At 49.0% G+C, this 21,748-nt stretch overlaps 2 protein-coding genes across 4 annotated transcripts in view; one reads left to right on the forward strand and one right to left on the reverse strand.

Annotated features, from left to right (window-relative positions):
- The window catches only part of LOC131397025 (MHC class I-like protein MILL1), a 138,607-nt gene that overhangs the window by 47,606 nt on the left and 69,253 nt on the right, over window positions 1-21,748 (forward strand). The window lies entirely within an intron of this gene.
- Window positions 2,212-20,120, reverse strand: LOC131397926 (insulin growth factor-like family member 1). The gene is made up of 4 exons (XM_058531033.1): window positions 20,056-20,120; window positions 2,815-2,852; window positions 2,546-2,590; window positions 2,212-2,441 (listed from the first exon to the last, which is right to left on the reverse strand). The coding sequence occupies exons 1-4, from the start codon at window positions 20,118-20,120 to the stop codon at window positions 2,212-2,214; spliced, it is 378 nt and encodes a 125-aa protein (XP_058387016.1).

The raw sequence follows: 21,748 nt of genomic DNA on the forward strand, positions 1-21,748 counted from the left end.
AATGGAGACAAGGGCTGATGGTCAAAAGACTCACCACCAGTGGGATCTATAGGGACTGGACAACCTGGGAATCAGTAAACCAGGACTAATGCCACTAGAGGGAAGTAGTGCCAACTGGGCAAGAGGAACCAAAGAACAGTCAAGCATCTGGTGCACAGCCTAACAGCTGGATTGCAGGGTTACTCCCTGGGGAAGAGAGGAGGTCATCACAGAGAACTTCCTGCCCTTGGAGTAAAGACCAGGAGACTACAGAGCATGTTGAGTACTGAAGTTCAGGCGAGAGGACAGACCTGGACAAGTTAATCATGACTGTTTACATCACCAATGCGTTACGTATCAGTACTTTATTGGCCATAACAGGAAAATAGAAGACAGAATATCTTATTTTGTCCTGATAGCACAAAGATAGCACTATTTGGACAATGTCAAGTAACTTTTTTATGAACCAAAGATATTCTTCCAGAAGAACTAAATAAACGAGAAGACCTTCCTTGGTGATGGATTAGAAAACGTATTATTCTTTAGATGGCAATACTCTCCCAAATTGATCTAAAGATTCACATAATCTTTATAAAAACCCAAACACTATTTTTGCAGAAATTGACAACCAAAACCTAAAATTTGTGATAGACTAGGGGCTCGGAATAGCCAACACAATCTTGACAAAGAAGGAAATACTTGGAGGACTCACACATCCTGGTTTCCAAACTTAAGGCTAAGCTACAATAATCAGGACAGTGGGGAACTGGCAGAAGGATGTACCTATATTTCCATGGAATATAATTGAGACTCCAAAAATAAACTCTTACTCTTATGGTTAATTGATTCAAGGGTGCCAAGACAATTCAACAGAGGAAAGAACAGTGTTTTCTACAAGTGGATATCCACATGCAAACAATGAAGTGGACTTGTACCTCACATCATTTTAAAAATTAACTCAAAATGGATCAAAGAAATAAATGTAAGAGCTAAAACTATAAAACTCATAGAAGAAACATAGGATTAAGTCTTCACGAACTGGAGATAGGCAATGGTTCCTTAGAAGACACCAAAACGATAGAGCAATAGATAAATTGGACGTCATTAAAATTGAAAACTTTGTACTTCAAAGAACACCATCAAGAGAGTGAAAAGTCATCAAAGTGAAAGAAAATATTTGCAAATCATATACCTGATGAGGGAATTGTGTCCAGCATATAATAAAAACTCTTGCTGGTCAAGTATAAAAAGCCAAAAATACAATTAAAAAATGGACAAAGGATTTAAAGACATTTCCCCAAACGTGGCATACACAGAACCAATAAACCCATGACAAGATAATCAACATGTTTAGACGTTAGGGAAATGCAACTCAAATCCACAATGAAACACCTCTCCACACTCATTTGTGCTAGAATATTCAGCATAATTATTCATAATAGCCCCACAATGGAAACAACCCAATGTCTATCAACTGATGAATGGGTGTTCTGTGCGTCTCAGACTATTGATAGTGATGCCACGGGGCAGGAGTGCCTCAGACGCTCGCCTGGGTCCGTATTACTTGTGGTGAGTCCACAGACATTTCCCCAACCAGAGCCAGTGCTGTGGCTGGACCGGCCCTTGTGGTTCTTATTATGATCACAGGATGCACCTCAGCAGCAACCATCAGAGAATTTTGAAGAACAGGAATTATTACTCACCTGAGTATTAGTCACCCTGAGTATTAAAGGGCAGATTCAGGCTGAGTGTTAAAGAGGAGAAATAACAAGACAGGACGATTGAGTCTGAGTGTCTCCTGTCCCCAAATACCCACTCCACGTCCCAGATCTAAGTCCACACCAGGCCCCTCTCCTCAGGCTCCTCCAGGAAGGAGAATCCAGCAGTCATCTGGTCATCGGGTCCTCTGTCAGCCGACACTGAAGAGAGAGACAGAGAGAGAGAGTGAGCAAGAGAGAGGTGGACAGAGATGGAGGGATGCACAGAACATGGCAGAGGAGTGGAAAAGAGAGACACAGAAGGGCAGCAAAGAGGCTGAGAGAAATAAACACAAAGGGAGAGAGAAACCAGGAGAGACAAAGGGAGAGGTAGATTGAAGGGAGCAGGTGGCAGGGCCAGGGGGCGGCATTGGGAACAGAGTAGCCATCCTGAGACTCCCGCTCCCCTGCAGCCCCCAATCCCATGGAGGGGACAGGACCTCACCTGCGACAAACCCTGTCATCCGGGGCGGGGTCAAGGAACAACTCGGCCTTTCAGCTTCACCACGAAGGACTCCTGGGGTCTGAGTGACCGGGGGCAGCACTGCTCGAAGCAGACCCTGAAGGTGCAGTTGCCACACTTCCGGGTCCTGCCCAAGGGCACCACAGCGTCGTCATAGCAACAGTGCTGCAGGGGGTGGTAGAACTTGTCCCCACAGGTCATGTGTGGCTGGCACAGCATCAGGTGAGCGCCCGTGGGGGACACTGGCAGAGACGGAGCTGGTGTGACCAGGCAGCAGGGCAGGGGCTCCCAGCCTGAGGCCCTCTGGGAGACACACCCCACCTCTGAGTGTCCCTCCCGGACTCACCTGGGGCTCCGTGTGAACAGAGGATGCAGAGAGCCGCCCATACAGCTGTGGGAGAGCAGAGGGATGAGGTGGGGATGAGCAGGCAGCCAGGGGTCCACCTCGGAGAGCCCAGCTTGGGGCAGGGGAAGGTCTGAGGGGGTGTCTGTCCTGTATGAGGCACAGGGAAAGGCTAGTAGCAGTCCAGGGTGGAATCTAGTCACCTGAGTTTGGGTGTCTTGGGATTATGGGCCTGTGGAAGGTGAGGGGAATTGGGCCTGGATCCTCCTTACCCAGGATGCAGCATCGGGGAGCTATGGCTCTGGGGCGGCTGCAGTGGAGTGGAGAGGGGATCAGCTGATCTCAGCAGGTGCTTTTACTCCTACTGTAAAGTTGGTGATGTCATCGGATCCCCTGCCTGGCCTGCAGAGACACGCTGGGCCCTGGGGCAGGAGCAGGTGCCCCGACATCAACCTCTCCCCCAAATGCCTCCCTCTCATGCCCAGCACGATGGCCTCATTCCCACTCTCCTGGAATTCTAACCCTTCACATCCTCCCGGGGAGCCTGTCAGCTCCCTGACCTCACATCCCCAGCCCAGGGCTCAATAAATGGCAGCTCACAGCCTCCAGGTGAGAGACTAGTTTTTACACATTTGAAAATTCCAGGTTGAACGAGATTGGGGAACAGGGGAATGTGTGGGGAGGACACTGAGGTGGCTCCTGAATGAACAGGAAAAAGGCCCTGGAGGACCCCTGGGACCCACAGCCCCCCAGGGTGCTCTCCCCACCTCTTTCTCTGTCTCTCCACTAATGGTCATTTCCTCAGGAGCACCTGTCCACTTAGCACCTCGTGTGCCCCAGGCTTTGTGTCAGACACGGGGGAGGGGTGGGGAGCAGGACATTCAGAAGTCACAATTTTCACTGAGTTCATGAGAGAGAGAGAGAGAATGGTAAGATAATCCATTTGAGTTTGGTTGCTGTGGTCAAGGTCATTGTCAATATTACTCATCTGTGAAGTTCTGTAGGAGAAATTCCAACACCATCAGTAGATTCTCGAAGTCTTTACTCCTTAACATGGCTGTTCAGAGGGAGATGGATTGAATGTCCCCTGAGAAGAGCAGTCTTGGAGTCAGGATGTGAAGATAGAAGGTGAAGGATCCCCTTCCCTGAGGGACACTGTGGGGTCAGTTCTGTGGGACCAGGGTCACCTTGTACAGTGAGGATGGGGAGGCCCCTCCCCCAGCTCCTGCAGGACTCCCTCCCTCGGGGACACAGAGCCTACCCCTGCATGGACAAGTTTCTCCCCAGGGCCTGGGAAGGGTGACCTGTTCCTCATGTGGGCAGCTGTGTCCCTCTACCTGCCTCCCTGTGTTTGGAAACATCCTGCCTTCTGCATCTCTGCTCCCCTGAGGGAGCCTCCACACTCACTCCATAGACTCCCCTCCACCTGGAGCCCAGGCCCAGACTCAGCTCCTCCACGACATGCACCCGTTCCAGACAGAAACCAGGGCAAGGACCCAGTGAAAGAGGAACAGAGCGTATCCTTCACTGTGAGTGGAGAACCGCATCAGTGTCCTGATCCAGCAGAAGTGGGGGATTCAGGGAAACATCCAGGTCAGCTCTGCGCGTGTCCTCGGTGCAAGCTCTGGTCTCTCCTGGTTGGGGACGGAGATGTCGTCACAGCCCAGCTCTGGTGGTGGTGTGGGATTGGCATTGGTGCCCACATGTCGGGTTTCCCAGAACGAACCTGGGGAGGGACTTTGCCTCTCTGAGCCTCAGTTTCCTTCCCCGGAAAATGGAGACAACCTGGCCCAGCTGATCCGTTGTCTTTTGGTCTAACAGAGATGACACAAGCAAGGGCCTGACAATAAATAGTAGCTGAGGACGAGCAGTGTGTCCAGCCCTGTGCCAGGTGACCCTGAGGACACAGTGATGACTCAGTAGCAGGTCCTTTCCCATCGTTGGGGATCACAGACTCTCCTAAGTCCATGATGGCTCAGAAAGGTCAGGTTTGGGTTCAGAAAACCCAGGAATTGTGGGAGCCTGGGACAGGGGTCATCACTCATCTTGGGAGATCAGGGAGAGCTTCTTGGAGGAGGGGATGTCTGAGCTAAGATTTTAAGACTGAGCCCAGACAGAGTGGAGGGCAGGGCAGAGAGAGGGGACTGGAGGTGGGTGGCAGGGTCAGTCCCTTGTGAGCCTCTGGGAGGACTCAGGACTTTATCCTCAGTGCACTGGGCACCATGGTTGGGTCCTGACCAGTGGATGAGAGTTCAGATTTGTGTCTGTGAACATCCCTGCATCTGTGAGCTGTGAGGAGGGTGGAGAGGAGGGTTGAGCCTGGAGTAGCAGACCAGAGAAGATCCTGCCATAGCAGAAATCCTTGTGCAATTGCTGGAGTCCCAAATGTCCTCTTTCCCATGGGGCAGGGGTACAGCAGCTCCCCTTCCAGCCCCACGTCTCCCCTGTGTTCTGGTTTCCCTTCTCTTGCAGCTTCACAGTAGAGCGGTGTTTCATAGACTGTGGATTGCACCATTTTAGCAGGTTATAGAGTCAATTGAGTTGGTCATAAACTATGTTATTTTTTTAATTGAAAAATATAGATTAGGAAATGGATTAGTGTATGCTGTGCAGAATCTTGTCAAAGGTTGCTTATGGAAGCTTCCATTCCAGAATGTTGGAAGCCACGTAATGATGTACTACTTGTCCATTGCTCAGTAAACTCATGAATGGGGGCCCTCCAGGGAAGGGCTGGTCCCCTCTTTGCTGACTGCCACAGACTTAGCTGCCTCATCATGTTTTCCAGTTCAGGGATCATCTCTCATGACCTTGATTCTGTTCATTTTCTGGGATGGCTCCAGGTAGGCAAGGACACAGGCCTGGTTGCCTCTGCCAAAATCTGTGGGGCAGTAGACGCCTGGACACCAGCCAGGGTGAGGGAGAAAGCACATTCCCCAGGGCAGGGTTGCAGCCACGTCTCTCAAGGGAACTGAGTGAGCAAAGGGCAGGCAGGTAGAGGAAGATCAGGACAGGGAAGGGGGCTCTGTGCTGATGGGAGGGCAGTGGCTGCTCCTGAGATGTGTGGACACAGAGCCACTAACTCACTGGGTCCTGACCAGTGGAGGGTCCAGCCACTGAGAGACACTGTGGGACCCCACTGTCTGAGGACAGCTCTGTCTTCTGTGTGAGATCCTGGATCGTGAGGTAGGACCCGGCCTGTTCTGGTTGAAGCCGTCATTAGGCGTTGGGACTCTGCTTCTCCTGATGGCTAAAGACGGTTCTGGCTCTCTTGGCAGTCAGTGTAAGGTCCCCAACAGCCATTTGTTTTATTCTCTGGATCCAAGCAGGACACTGACCCAAGGCCCTCCTGCGGGTCAGTGACACAGGCTGGAACAGAGCCCAGGACTCCTGAATCCCAGTCCGGGGCCTCCAACCCCCTGCCCAGCCCCTCCAGGAAGGGCAGGCAGGCTGTGCTCTCAGACTTCCCTGCACAAGACCCAGGTCGACGTTCCCACGGCTCCTGGTCGGGGCTGGCAGAGCTGGGCTCCTGGATGGGAAACCCCGGAGCTGGCATTTCCTGCTCTTACCAGATTCCCCACTGGCTTCTCCTTTTCCCCGGGAATAAATTGGCTGAATATCCCTCCTGTCAGTATCTGGATGTTATTTCCATCTGGCCTCAGGGAGCCCCTGCCAGGGGACAGGCAGGAATGTAGTGGACTTTCAGTTGTACAGAGAGAATGTCAGGTATGCAGGAGGAGGGACTGGGGCTCCCCAGAGCCAGAGGGTCCTCCTCCGCTAGCTGAGGATGAGGATGTGTCACCCTTCTGCTCCAATCACATTATCAAGATTTCAGGAACTGATCCCTACTCCCTGCAAAGGGACTTCTGGTGACCAAAGAATGGATGGTCTGGCCTGATCCCAGCTCTGATTGGATTCTTCAAGTAAAACAGTGAGTTTGTTACCCAGCCCGCCAACCCATAAGCCAGTAACCACAGCCCTGCTCAGAACACCCCGGACATGTTCTCTTTAGCTTACAGGAAACCACAATGAGAGGAAGGAGGAGGAGGCTGAGACACATAGTAGAAACCAGGTAACACCCGTTGAAGGCAGCATGGCAGCTGCCTTGACCTAACATAGACCCCGCAGCTCATTATATGCTCATTGTAATGCATTACCATGCTACATCACACACCCACCAGCGCCATGACAGTTTAGAGTTGCCATGGCAATGGCAGGATAGGACCAAATAAGGAAAGAAAAGAGATGGCACGCTTGATCCCCAGAAAAGCCTGCCCATTTCTCTGAAAACTATGAATTTTCCTCCCCTTCATAACCTGGACCCCTTATAACAGCTGCTTATGCGCCCCATGAGCTGAGAAGTTAATTTGTGAACCTAGTTCCCACTTCTCCATTCTTTGGCCATTGAATGAAATCTTGTGCTGTTTCCATTTCGTTTCAAATCCGCGACTCAGAAAAAAATAGACCCACCAGGGAAGGGACGGATTGTGGGTATGAGGCCCACCTGTGGGTTCCTCCTCAGAGCTCCTCTGCATGTGGGTTGGAGTCCCACCAGAGTGAGGTCAATTTGGCAACAAGTTAAGAGCCTACTGGTCAGAGGAGGCGCTGGAGGAGCAGGCTCTAGGCTTGGCTTCCACGAATGATGCCCAGACAGCACTGCTGTGTGACTCAGGGATCTGAACATCACTGCTGCAGCCCCAGCAGCCTCTTGGCACCTCGAAGCTATTGCCTCGACATGTGGTTGCTGTTGGGGAAACACCTGGTGACTCCATGGCTGTGCTGCTCAGAGCTTCAGACGCATCCAGAACCCCAGCTGCAAGGCCTTCTGGGAAAGGCCGTCTGAAGCTGCCCAGCCTCTGAGGACAGGGAGGCCCTGAGTGGGTGGGATGGATGCCAAGTGTCCAGTATACCCTTCGTGGCTCCCCATCACCCTCGACTTATTGCAACTCCTTATTACAACCCAAGATGTCTCCCATGGCTCAACCCCCATGTCCCCAGCTGCAGGCCCACACTCCCCTCACTGTCTGCACCTCAACTTCAGGATCTGTGGTCCCCCCACATCCACGTGTTCCAGGGTTCATGCATGACGGTTCTTGTCTGACTCTCTCCCCACTCTCTTCACGTGCATTCTATTCACTCTCCAGCTTTCAGTGTAAATGTCACCCTCCCCGAAATGTCTCTGGACCCTGAGGCTGAGGTCAGTCACCCCATTACATCCAGATAGCACCTTGGACATCTTCTGTTGAGCACTTATCACAGCTCTTTGGGGCTTTGCTGTCAAGAAAGACACTTGGGAATCAGTTCAGTGTGCTTTTTGATCATCAATGAGAAAGGAACGAGTTATTTCAGGGACCGAATAGATCAGGGGTTTTAGATTTACTTGAACCAGACCAGCCTCCACTCTGCACAAGCAGATGGGAGTCAGAATCCCACTATAAAGTGAAGACGCTCAGGGAAAGTCTCATTCCAGCAACAGAAGTGATGAAACAGACTGAGTGGGTCAGCACCAGTGGTGTGAACAGTTCCTTTTGCTCTCCGGACACCACCCCCCCCCGTGCTGTCCCCCATTCAAATGTTTTTACTCTTCATTTTTACGTGTGTGGTAAAATACACATAAAGTAAAATTTATCGTTTTAACCGTTGTAAATTGTACAGTTCAGTGGCATTTAGTACATTCAAGGTGTTGTGTAACTATCACCAGAATATTCTCATCACCCCTAAAGAAACCCCCATACTCATTAAGCAATCCCTGCCCATTCCACCCTCCTCCCAGCCCCTAGAGACCACTAATCTGATTTCTGTCTCAATGTATTTACCGATTTTGGGTTTTTCATATGAATAGAATCATACAATGTATGGTTTTTTTGTGTCTGGTTTCTTTCGCTTATCAATGCTTTCAACATTCATCCGTGTTGTAATGTATCTGTACTTCATTTCTCATAAGAAATAGTATTTCATTATGTGGATATACCACATTTAGTTTATCCATTAATCAATAGATGGACTTCTGTGATGTTTCCACCTTTTGACTCTTGTGAATAACTCTAAAATGAACTTTTATATACAAGTGATTGAACAACTCTTTCAATTCTTTTGAGACTACACCAGGAGTAGAATTGTTTGTTCACATGGTAATTTTATGATTCACTTAGTGAGGAAGAGATGAACAGGTTCCCACAGTGGCTGCACCATTTCACCTTCCCACTAGCAAAGAGTGAGGGTTGCAGTTTCCCCCACACCCTCGCTAACACTATTTTTTTCCATTTTAAAAAATTATCACAATTCTAGTGGGTGTGAAGTGGTAATTCTTAGTAATTTGATTTGAGTTTCCCTTAAAAAATGACTTTGAGCATCTTTTCATGTGCTTGTTGGACATTTGGATATCTTGTCTGGAGAAATATCTATTCAAATCCTTTGCTTTAAATTGTGTTGTTTGTCTTTTTGTTATTCAGTTGTAAGAACTCTTTATATATTCTGGATACTATAATCTAGATCACTGTTAGATATACCATTTGCAAATATTCTCTCCAATTCCCAACAGTGGGTTGTATTTTCACTATCTTGGTAGTGTTCCTTGACACACAAAACTTTTAAATTTTGCTTAATTCTAGTTTATCCTTTATTTCTTCTTTTGTGTCTGTGCTTTTGCTGTCATACCTAAGAAAACATTTTCAAATCCAAAGTCATGAAGAATTACTCCTATGTGTTCTTCTAAGACTTTTATGGCTTCACCTCCTACATTTAGGCCTTTCATCCACTTTGAGTTATATATGTTGTATATGGTGTGAGGTAGAGATCCAGCTTCATTCTTTTGCCTGTGGAGATCCATTTGACTCAGTGCCACATGCTGAAAACTTCTTTCCACGTTGAATGCTCTCGGCAGCCTCATCAAAAACTCAATTGGCCATAAATCTATGGGATTATTTCTGGAACCTCAATTCCATCCCATTGATCTCTATGTCTACCATTATGCCAGTACCATACTGTTTTGATTACTGTAGCCTTATAGCAAGTTTAAAATTAGGAAGTGTGAGTCTTCCACCTTTGGTCTCCTTTTTTAAGACTCTTTTCGGTATCCAGAGTCCCTTGCAATTCCATATGAATCGAGACTGAGCTTTGACATTTCTGGAAGAAGAAGAAATAAAAAAAGACCATTGGGGTTTTGCTAGGGATTGCATTGAATCTGCAGATTGCTTTGGGAAATAATTATCTTAACAATATAAATGGAACTGATGTGGGGATGTGGTTGGGACATTGCTATGGAAGGAGAGGAGGGCGGGAGAGGAAAGAGATGGGATGGAGGCAGAGGTTCCCTTGGGGGTGGGGCTGCAGCTGTGACAGAAGGTGGGGTTCTGCTCTCCTTACCTGGAGGCTGCATTGGGGATCACGTGTCTGGGGTTGGCTTTGGTTCAGTGGATGGGAAAGCGGCAGATTCCGAGGTCTTTTTGTCTGTAGAGAGGAGCAGGGGACGTCAGAGGAGCTCCAGTCCTCTTCTCGCCTCAGGGGCATTGCTTGGTCCTGGAGCTGGGGCAGGCATCACACAGGGTATCCGTCACCTTGGAACCTCACGTCAGATCCTTTAAGAGCCAGGAGAGGATGGATGCTCCGTCCCCCTTCCTTCCCTCACATGCATCCCTCTCATCCTCCAGTAATAAGGCCACTTTAGCAAAAATCAAGGCATAGGATACACCTTGGAGCTGTCCCCACTGTCCCAAATTGAAACAGCTAGTAATGTCTGATCCATGTGACCCTACAAGTCTTCTACTTTCCCCGTGTTCTTTCTACATTTCGAGCCCTCCTTAGGGGGCTCCTCAACACCCTGACCTCACACCAGAGCCTAGTACCCACTTACCGAACCAAGGTTGATGTCATTCAGGTGGCAGCCACTGTGATGGGCAGTGACCTTTTATTTACGGATTTGGAAACTCTAATTATAATAAGTAGGCAAAATGGGAGATTTGCCAGGCTTCTGGGGTCACTCATGGAACCAAGACAGGAACTCCAATGTCACAAGGACACGGGTCTATTTCTGTTTCTTCTTTATAGTTGTCACTTACTCAAGGACTCACGACTTGCATATCCCAGGCACTGTTGCAGGCTTTGAGAGTCAGTGCTGTGGCTGCTCTGCAAAAGCCACTGTTTTCATTTGGTTCATGGAGAGAGAAGGGGAGAAGAGAGGGGTGAGGAGAGAAGATTACGAATGAGAGAATGCAGCACCTGTGCCTGGCTCTGGGTAAACAATTGATGATCTTAGAGGTGACTGATGTGACCAATGTCTTTATCACACTCATTTGTTTCATTGACATTCTGGGCAAAAGTCCACAGCCATCACCAGACCCTCAAGTGGACCATGACCCCATCAGAGTTAAGACAACAGGACCATGAAAGGTTTTCACCTGTCTCCTTCATAGGAGTTAATCCTCCTTGGGCTTGAATACGCTCGCTCTGAGGGAGAGGGGGCAGTTTCTCCTCTGAGAGAAGCCACTTGGGGTCAGAAGGAGAAGGAGCCGCTCCCCTGAGGGAGGCCGACAGAGCACTTACTGCCTGTTTGTCTTTGCACTTTCTTTTGAGACTGTGTGTAAGTCCACAATGATGTAATATCCATGTTTCCTAGTAGACTCAGCAAAGGGATTAGTAAAATCAGGAACAGAGCAGGCTCTGAGCCCTGGGCCAACTTGCTCAGTCCTGGCAGGGCCCGGATGCTGTTGTAGCCTGGTTTCCAGCCCCCGACACAGGGTTGGGTCCTATGTGTGTGGGGTGGAGAGCGGGGGAGAGGTGGCCAGAAGGAGGTTCTTAGGCCTTCCCCAGGGCATGGCACCCCACAGGGTCCAGCTGAGCAACAGCATGACAGGGAGGATGGGGGGCTGCCTGGAGACGGAGAGGTCTGAACTTCAGACAACAATTCTCAGAAAGTCACTATGTCAGGACAGTCATGTTGACTAGATACACCCTGAGCACAGTGCTTTCATTCATTCATCCACCACGCAGTCATTCATTGACTCCTTTATTCATTCACTCATTCAGTATTCCCAGAGCACCTGCTCTGTCCCCAGATCTGTGCTGGTCGTTGCTGGGGACACAGCACTGACTGGAAGTCCCAGCCCTGTCCTTCTAGTTCTCACATCCACTGGGGGCACAGACCACCTCAGACAATCGTGACTCAGAGTGAGTAGGGCTGGGAAGGAGGGCCAAGGGTGTCAGGGATGGCTTCCTGGTGGCGGGGTATCTGAGCTGTGATTTTAAGAATGAACAAGAACTGTGAGTATGTCAGTGGAGCTCAGTTCTGGGAGGGCAGAGGGCAGAGGACAGGGCAGGGCCAGTCACCCTGGGGGCCTCGGGGAGGATTCTGGACTCACCTGAGCGCCCTGGGAGCCACGGACGGGTCCTAAGCAGGGGATGGAAGTGGGGAGATGTGAGCCTGTGGGAGACCCCAGCGTCTGTCTGCTGTGAGCTGCACAGGAGGCAGGAGACCAGGGAGGAGGTCTCTGATGCAGAAATAACCGTGGGATCACCGGGGTCCTGACTGTCTGCTCTCTCCGAAGGAGGTGGAGGATGCACGCTCCCTCCCAGAACCATCCCTCCCCTGCTCCTCAGGCCTCCCCTCTCCTCAGCTGTAGGGTGGAGTACAGATCTCAAAACTGTGCATCTGACACTGTTTCAGGTTGTAAAACCAACGATTTTGTCATAATGTGTACTTTTAAAATTCAAATAGAGGGGCCTGCCCAGTGGGGCAGGTGATTAATTGCACGAGGTCTGCTGCAGCGGCCCGGAGTTCGCCAGTTCGGATACCGGACGCACACCAACGCACTGCTTGGCAACCATGCTGTGGAGGCATCCCATATAAAGTGGAGGAAGATGGACATGGATGTTAGCCCAGGGCCAGTCTTCCTCAACAAAAAAAAGAGGAGGAGTGGCAGATGTTAGCACAGGGCTGATCTCCTCACAAAAAAAATAAAATTAAATAAAATTAAAATAGAATTGATTCAAAACAGAACTGTGTGCACTGCATAGAATCTCCACCATTCCTGAGTAATTAAACTTTCTTTTGGACCGTGTGTAATCCCCATGATGGTGTCATCTCTGTTTTTCCTAGTGAGCCACATACAAATTGTTAATAAGCAGGGGACTGGAAAGGCTCCAGGCACAGGCTCGCCTTCTCCTCTCCTAAGAGCCACTGACTTAGCCGCCCTGTCAGGTCCTCCAAAAAATGGGTTCAGCTCTCACATCCTCTGTCCCAGGTGCTTCTAGGAAGCTGAAGGTGGGCTTAGCACACAGCCTGGCATCCCTGCCAAAGGAGGATGAGATTGGCCTGGACACCAGCCAGGTCCCCAGAAAAGCAAATTCCCCCGGGGAGCAGGGTCGGGGTTGGCATCTCTGGGCCTGGAACCTGGTCTCTCCAGGGGCTGAGTCAGGACGTGGGTGGAAATGTGGAGGGAGATCAGGGCAGGGGGTTCTAGGAGGCTGTGCTGGTGGGAAGGCATTGAGGGCCAGGCCAGGGCTCCGTGGACCCTGAGAGCGTCTAACTAGACAGTGATGAGAGTTTGGGGTCCGAGAGCCCTGTGTTCAAATCTTCACTCTTTCTCAAAGGGCCTAATAGGCCGCTTACAGGTAACACCGTCCATCCACCTCCCCGTATAAGAGGAAGACTGGATTTTTCGTGTTTGACTCTGACAGCCTTTGAGCCCCACCTCACTCACTTCCACTGCACATCTGGGCAGACTGTGTGCTCCCTTTCTTGGCAGCAGAATGAAGATCAAATCCTCCACCCAGGCCCACACGCAGGAACCTCACCCTGACCCCAGGACATAGACAAACAAAGAAAGCCCAAGTCAACATTCCCACTTCATACTTGATTCACACGGCACTGAACCTGAGCTCTCTTCTTTGGGAGAGTCCTGTTGCTGTTTCCTGGCTGAAAGACAAGCATTAGTTCACATACAGGGCTTCCTGAGTGTCATTCTGTCACCCGTCACAATTCCTGGGGCCATCTGCACAGTAGGCAGCAGAGGGCCCTGAAAGCCCATATATACAGTCCCCAGACAAGCTGCCTCTGCGTCCCCCATCCCTGCACTGCCCATTCTGGGTTGTCTCCATCTGAGGTGAGTCTGGCATCTCTACTGGACTTAGGGCTCCATGAGGACAGGGACCAGGGCTGCCTTAGTCACCACCATGTTTCTGGTTGTTCAGGACTCTGTCTTTTCCCACTGAAAGGATGCTCAGGGTCCCTTGGTAAATTAGAGTGTACTGGGAGCCCCGCTGGTTGGATTCTCTGCACCCAGTTCCCTGCATGAAGGAAGACCCTGGCACAGGCCCCTTTGCAGGTCACAGACAGTCTAGACTGGACCCACACACCCCAAATCCCAGCCAGGGAACCTCCATCAATCCCAGGCCCAGTCCCTCTGGAAAGGGAAAGTAGGCCCTGGTTTCAGGCCCCCAAACAAACCCCAAGTAAGACATTCTCACAGCTTCCAGGTGGTGCTGGGAGATCTGTGCTTCCGGAATGAGAAACAGACAAGCACTACTAGTTTGTAACGTCACATTCTTCCCCTTAGCACCAGGTGGTAAAGAGGCTGATCCTCCTCCTGGTTTATGGGACGTTACTTCCCTCTGGCCTCAGGGAGCCCCTCCCAGGGAACAGGCAGGAATTTGGTGGAACTCCCCATTTTCAGGAAGAATGTCAGCTATATGGGGTATTCCTGAGGAGGAGGGCTGGGCCTCTCCAGTGCCAGAGGGCCTTCCTCCAATGTCTGAGTGGGTGGGGTAGGGCTCTTTGCTCCACCTGTGTACTTCAAGTTTGCAGGCTGGTCCCTGCTCCATGCAACAGACCAGTGCATGCAAACCCCTGGATGGTCAGGACAAATCCCTTCCTGCTTCAAATGCTCTGCTGCAGCAGCAGGAACTGCAGAAAAAAGAATGCACTCAAACTATCATAAACAGAAGGTGCTTTCATACAGGGAATGGGGTCTGACCAGCTCCGTGGCCGTGCTGCATGGCTGAATCCATGCCAGGACCCCAGAAATGTCCTTCAACAACACCTCTGGACTGGGAACTTAAAAATGTATTTTAGTAAAAAATACAAGTGGAGGGGCCAGCCCGGTGGCACAAGCGGTTAAGTCCATGCACTCCGCTGTGGCGACCTGGGGTTCGCCGGTTCGGATCCTGGGCGCACATCGACGCACCACTTGTCAAGCCATGCTGTGGCGGCGTCCCATATAAAGTGGAGGAAGATGGGCAGGCATGTTAGCCCAGGGCCAGTCTTCCTCAGCAAAAAGAGGAGGATTGGCAGATGTTAGCTCAGGGCCGATCTTCCTCACAACAAGAAAATACAAGTGGGAACTCTCCAGCATAGACAACATTCCCAATGCGAATGGAGAATTTCCAATCAGATACTAGACTCAGGTAGAAGATCCACCACGTGTGGGTGCTGGGATGACTGAGTGTCCCTTCCCTGGGGACACAGAAACACAATTAGGAGTGAACAGTAATGTTAAGGAACACAGGCAGACGATGACCTAGAAGATTGCACCAAAAATCCTCTTGAGTCATGAGGTAATCTTGGCTCTTTGTTAACCTAAGTCCTACTAGTGGAATTTCAGTGCATTCCACTCACAACACCACAGACATAGTATGTTTTGTGAGACAGAACAATACTAATACAGAACCTCAGTAATTTTTAAAGGGCATAAAATTCAGGAAGTTACACCCATGGAAGTTGCACTTGGCCTGAAAATGACCAGCAGGAACAGTGTGGTCCCTGTCCCCGCAGGAGGGGAGGCTCTGGGGCAAAGGAAGATGCAGTAGACGCGGAGCAAGAGAAACAGGCCAGGGCTGGTGGTCAAGAGACTCAGCACCCGGTGAGACACAGCTGACCTGGCAGCCTGGATGTCAATAAACTGGGAATAAACAAACCCGTTAGAGGGAGAAGTCGTGCAACCTGGACAAGAAGAGAAACAAAGAATGCCAAGTTTCTAGAACTCGACCTAACAGCTGGATCCAGGATTATCACTTGGAGGCAGATGGGGTCATCATGGAGAACTTCTCACCCTTAGAGTGAATATTCAGGTCAAGAAGAGATTGTTGATCACCAAGGAAAGAATGACTCAACTATCTTTGACAAGATTTTCATTACTAATTTATGTCTCCAATGGGTTAGATAACAATACCTTTCTGAGCATAACAGTTAAATACAAACCAGAATATTTTATTCTTATAAAACAAAAGACCAATATTGTATGACTCTAGTCACAGGTAATTTCCAGAAAAGACAAATCCACGGAGACAGAAAGTAGATTCACGGTTGCGAGAGGATCGTTGATGGGGAGAATTTGTAGTGACTGCTAACAGTCATGGGATTTCTTTTTGGGACGATGGAAATATTCTGGAATTAGATAGTGGTGATGATTGTACAGCATTGTAAATATGCTAAAAAAGACCCACCCTAAAACACTGAGTTGCAAATGCCAAAAAGATTGAAAGTGTGGATTGTATGCTTTGTGAATGTTATAGCAATAGAAAAATAAAAATTAAGAAAGTTGAGCTATGAAAAAAAACCCAAAGCCCTAGATGTAGGAGTTAAATGATGCTGTCACCCAAGTTTCGTGGAGTGAGATAGGCCGGTCACACCTCAGTGGCCCTAAAGGAAAACTGAACCAACATGAAAACACAAGCACATTTTTGAAAACCTGGTTCATGGTGTGTGTACATTCTTGTATCCTGGTTTGTCTTCCTTAACTTTATGTTGTGAACATTTTTCGTATCATGAAAATATCTTTGAAATCTATTAAAAAAATAAGGACTTTGGCTAAATATATCTTGGTACACCCAGATACCGCAATAATACTCTCTCGTAGAAAAATATTTCAAATTATTACATTAAAAAAATGGAAAAGAATGAGGTCTTCATATGTATACATTAGAACAAACAGCAAAAAGTTCATTTTGCAACAAGTACTTACAAAATATTCAATTTATTTCAGGTGTCATTCATAATCCATTAAAAAATTTACAACTCAATGTTTTAGAGTGAGTTTTGAAAAACTTGTTGTAAATAAGGGTTCATTTGGTCTGATTTTCATCCCATTTTACAAATGAGGAAACCAAGGCACAGAGGGCTCCCCTCACCCGAGGTCACACAGTCAGTGGCAAGGTCAGGGTCTCATCCGGGCACCTCAGCTGCAGAGGGCCTGCTCCCCTGCACCTCCCGCCTCCATCGTGTCCACGCAGACATGCTTTCATAAACACGGAAACTTCTGGAGGGTCATACCAGACATTAGAGTGGATTCGCTGAAGGGAGGAAGAGAAGGGCTAAGAATAAGTGGGGAGCTTGCTTTTCACTGGATTTCTTTCTATGCTACTTAGATTTACAAAGAGCACTTTTCACAAATGTAAAATAATGGAAAACCTCAGCTATGCCAAGATAAAAAGAATCTAAAATTTAAAAATTCAAAGATTAAATATGAAATCAGATTACAAAAGAAAAATAAACAGAGTTTAGATCAAAATATGGAGAAATCCCCTATTTTACGAAAAGAAAGAGTAATCCAATGACAGTGGGCGAAAACCGATCTATTTGAAATCGCAGAGGTCACAGAGTTTCCAGTCAGTATTTGATATCACATTTCCAACGTGAAATGTTTTCAACGAACATTTTTGGAAATTTTTTAAATGTTTATTGAAAAGTTTTAATGTAAAACTCATCTAACGGACAAAAGTACGAATGTGAACATGGGACTATGATCCTTGAGGACCTTCAAGGGTCTCATGCTCCCCCGACTCCCATTGGGGACCGAGAGATAAGAGAAAAATTACTGGCAGCCATCCCTTAAGTCTATCCCACAAAAATTAATTGGTCATATTTTCAAAATTGTAAACAGTAGGGAGATGAAACCGTGGCTAACTACGGCCATGGACAGAGACGATGTGGAAGGAGCTCTCAGGACAAGAACTGACTCCCCCAACAGCCTCTGCTTGGCCACAAGTTTGGAAATGGTTTCAGATCAGAGCTTCATGATCCATTACCAAAAAAATAACATGAACTTGCAAAATGCAGACAAGTCTGAGCTCCAGACATGCTCTGACATGATGAAGACAGTATTTCCAATAAATTAGAAAATATACAATGCATGCTTATGGCACTGTGACTAAAACAACGAGAAAACACTGAGAAATTTAATGCACGGCAATCTCCCCACTCCTGGGCTCCTGTGGGTCTGGACACTTGCCCCCGTTGTGAGGAGAAAGGGCCCTGGGCGGTGACTGCCCCAGCCTCAGAGGATGGAAGAAACCCAAGACCCCCCAACCCCAGTGCAAAATCATTGACTCCCCTCCAGGGAAATGAATGTCCAAGGACCTCAACTGTCCCCAAACTGGCAAGGGGACTTAACCCTACAAGGTGAAGGGCACCCACCACATTTCTTATCAATCCTGGGACAACACATTCTCCCCCAGCACCACCTCGCTTCCTGCCCCCTTCCTTGGCGTCACGAGATGTTACCTGTGTTGGGTGTTGATCATTTCCCTCACAATTTTCCCTCTCTCAACCTCTTTGCATTCCTGTGGGACCTCTTGAAGCTCAACACAACTTCCCTCTCAGTTCTACCTCCTGGTAAACCTGTTAGGAAGGGGTCTTCTCAAGAATGGGGGGATCTCAATTCTCTGTGTCCTCAGGAGACTCCTTCTAAAAGTGCTCCACTCCTACACCCCCATCTATGTCCCCTAAGCTCCTTGTCTGACTTCCCTGAGGTCCTGTGCCCCCTTCAACCTTGCACCCGTTGGCCTAAGAATTTAAAGACACTGTTAGACAATAATCCTCCTCATTTGTGGGCAACAAACTCCACAGATGTTGGATGTATATGGGTGACAGGGCTCCTTCAGGTGGAATAGCATCCTTCCATACCCCTCATCAAGATTCCCCAATATCATTTGACACTGGAGGGACTTGAGGGGCTCTGCCCAGTAACCCAAGGTTTATTAGACAACAAACTTCTAATCCTCACTTCCACTTTGTGCAACACTTCTACTCTGGTCACCAAAAAGCCAAAGGAAAAGGATATCGGCTAGTCCAAGGTCTGAGCTCTATCCACAAATTGTCAAACACAGCTTTCCCCTGGGGGCCAACACTAACCCTGCCCTGCGCCTGATCCCTTCCAACACCTAGTAGTTCAGGTCATCGATTTGTGTCCAGCGTGTTTTAGTATTCCCCTTCACACAGATTCCCAGTCACTGTGCGCCTTCTGCTGGGAAAATCAGCAATATCTCTGGACTTCGTGCCCTGAGGATTCACTGAGGGCCCTGCCCACTTATGGCTCACCCTCAATGTACCTTTGAGAAACTGGAAATCCCACCTTAATCCAATCTGGGGGTAATCCCCCTTGAAGTCCTGACAGTTGGGCCAGCTCCCTCCTGGACACTCAGGACATTCTGGAGGCATCACAAAAAAGGGCCACAAGGTGGCTGAAGACAAAGGTCAACCACTCTTTTGGGGTGACCCATGTCTGGGTCAGGATGACCTGGCTGCAGGAAAAACTATCTCCACAGACCACCTGCCACCATCCAGCACTTTCCTCTCCTGGAAACAAAGTGACAGTTGACAGGTTTTTGAAGGCCTCTGGGGTGTTGTAGGATGTAGATAGCTAGTTTCTCTAGGATTGCTTCATTCGTTTATACTATAACTAGGGAGTCATTCCCAGACCCAGGAGTCTGGAATCCCCCATCCAAACATGCTTTCCAGAACCTTCAGGGATCCCTACTTTCACCCCACACACATGGACTTTCCAATTCCTCCCTACCTTTTCCCTTGTTTGTGCATGAACCAGAGGGTCATGCCCTTGGAGTGTTATCGCAAAATATAACACGCACCAGAGACCCCTGGACTCAGGAACTCAGGCATATCCCCCTTACATGGGAGACATGGCTGCAACTGTCAAACTTTTCCAAACCACCCCTGCCTCGGTGTTGAGTCATGACTGGATAGACACGCTCCTCATGCTGGACAGACCTACTGCTTCATGAGAACATACAGCACCTCTCTGTGTCTCCACTCACCTCACAGGAAATTCTACCACTTTCCCCCTCACGCCACCACACCCCACTGACAATCTTACCCCAGCTGTCTGCTTCACTGAAACACAGCTGGGACACCTCAGGGTGGTGTCAGATCATCATCTCATTCTAGATTAGACTTCCCCAAGTGGATGCTTTATGGCTTTATGTGTAAGGCTTGATGTTCAAGACTCTGTTTGTCCAAGTTCCTCTTTATGTCCAAGGCTCCTACCATAACTGAGCAAAGGCTCATTCTGCTCGCTGCAATCCTGAAGCCAATCAATTGCAAATGAGTCAGTGATTGAGAAAAGGATTTATTCAATTAGCCAGCAAAATCGGAAGATGGCAGACTCACAGCTGAAAGGCCATCTTAAATAAGCACATAATCTTGAGGCAGTTACATAGGGACTAGCAGGATGTGAAGGAAGGGGCTCAGGAATGTTGACCTCCTGCATTGGTGACTGGAGAGGCCACACCAGGTCCTTGGGTTGTCCTTGCTGATGGATGCCAGCATAATGTTCATCTCTGAGGAGGTCGCCATGTTCCTAAGAAACTCAAAAGAACAAAGTCATCATCTATCACTATTCAGAGGTAGATGTGTCAACCAGGATTATTTCCTACAGGGTAGCTATTTACCTCCCGGGCTATATGCAAGGTAAAATATATACAGCCTGGGTGAGTTAGTCAGAGGTTATTCTAAGTTACAACATGGCTTCCCTCATGTCAACCTCGCTTCAGGCCAGTATCACCACCTCTGGTGATGATGCTGGATGTGCCATGACTACTCAACACACCCTTTGGAATATGAAGCCCTGCCATATGATAAATGAGCTCAAATGGTTGAATAATTCACTCTCACTCCGGCTTGCACAAGAGCAGAAGGAATGAAGGTGAACATGCACTCTGACAGCCTCTATGTTTTTGGGGTCGTACAGGATGTGGGTGTGTTATGGAAACAGAGGGTTTATGACAGCAGCCAGAACCCCAGTCAAGGATGGACACCAAGTCACAGGAATTTCTGAGGCACTGTTAATACCCCAGAAAATTGCTACTATTAAAACTGAGGGATGTGATATAAAAAACTGAGGAGGCACAGGGAAATAAACTGGCTGATAAACATGCCAAACTGCCAGCCTCATCCCCAACCACTCGAGAAACCCAGGAGGTTTCCAGGCCCCTTTCTGCCCATGTTCCTGTCTTCTCCTCTACATCTGTCAGTCTCTGTATTTCCCATTCTCTCTGGGTGTCTCCTGCTTCAGTGGCAGCTGACGGAGGATCAGATGACCTGATGATGCCAGAAACTGCATCCTGGATGAGCCTGGAGAGAGGGCCCTGGGCCTGATGGAGATCTGGTATATGGAGTGGGTGTTTGGGGACAGGAGAGACAGACTCAGTCCCCCTCCTCATTCTGTGTCCTCTTGAACATTCAGCCAGGATGTGCCCTGAGTAGGGGGACCGGTCCCCTTTCCATGATTCTGAACAGATCTGAGGGGCTTTAGACAGATGAGGGGTGCCCTGGGCCCCTGACCCTTCATGATGTCCCCTCTGGCCAACATCAAGCAGGCACAATTCCCAGGCTTGCTGTGTGGACCCTTCTCTGAGATATTTCATCTCCTCAGGCACTTCTCTCAGTCGGGAGGGAGAGCACAAAACACCTGTTCACGTTGCACGTCGCATTTGCTGTAATGATCCTAGCTTGGAGTTTGGGAAGAGTCATAAAGGGTGGATTTGGGACCCTTCTCTGTCATCCAGACACACCCACTTGTTCCGTAGACACGAGTTTCAAGAGGAACACTCAGGATCTCAGAGTTCACTAAATAACAATCCTATCACCAACAGTGGGCTCAAGTTCTCCCATCAAATTCGCCAGGATGGAGGACAGGGAGGGAGAGCCCTCAGCGCTCAGCCTGAGCCCAACCTGGGTCCGCCCAGGGGAAGGAGGTGGGGCCGGAGCGCCCCCTGGCGGGCATTAGGCGCAGGGCGGGACGGGGCGGGGCTGCTCAGTGTGGACCAGGGAGGAGTCGCCCGCGCTGGGGACAGAGAAGTCGCCAGTGCTTGGTCCAGGTAATAAACGTTAAGACCATTAACAAGCAAGAGCAAGTCTCCAGAGCGTGATGTTTGCCAGATGCGGCGCTAACGACTTGAATACATCTTTCACTTTCCAAAACC

This window comes from Diceros bicornis, chromosome 34, assembly GCF_020826845.1.
Source record: "Diceros bicornis minor isolate mBicDic1 chromosome 34, mDicBic1.mat.cur, whole genome shotgun sequence".
Classification (NCBI taxonomy): Eukaryota; Metazoa; Chordata; class Mammalia; order Perissodactyla; family Rhinocerotidae; genus Diceros; species Diceros bicornis.

Coding starts and splice junctions, on each gene's coding strand:
- LOC131397926 (XM_058531033.1), bottom strand. CDS start 20,120: ATGGCGACCTCCTCAGAGATGAACATTATGCTGGCATCCATCAGCAAG. Junction 2,853..20,055: donor AAGGACAACCCAAGGACCTG/GTGTGGCCTCTC, acceptor ACTCCACTGCAG/CCGCCCCAGAGCCATAGCTC. Junction 2,442..2,545: donor CTGTTCACACGGAGCCCCAG/GTGAGTCCGGGA, acceptor CGTCTCTGCCAG/TGTCCCCCACGGGCGCTCAC.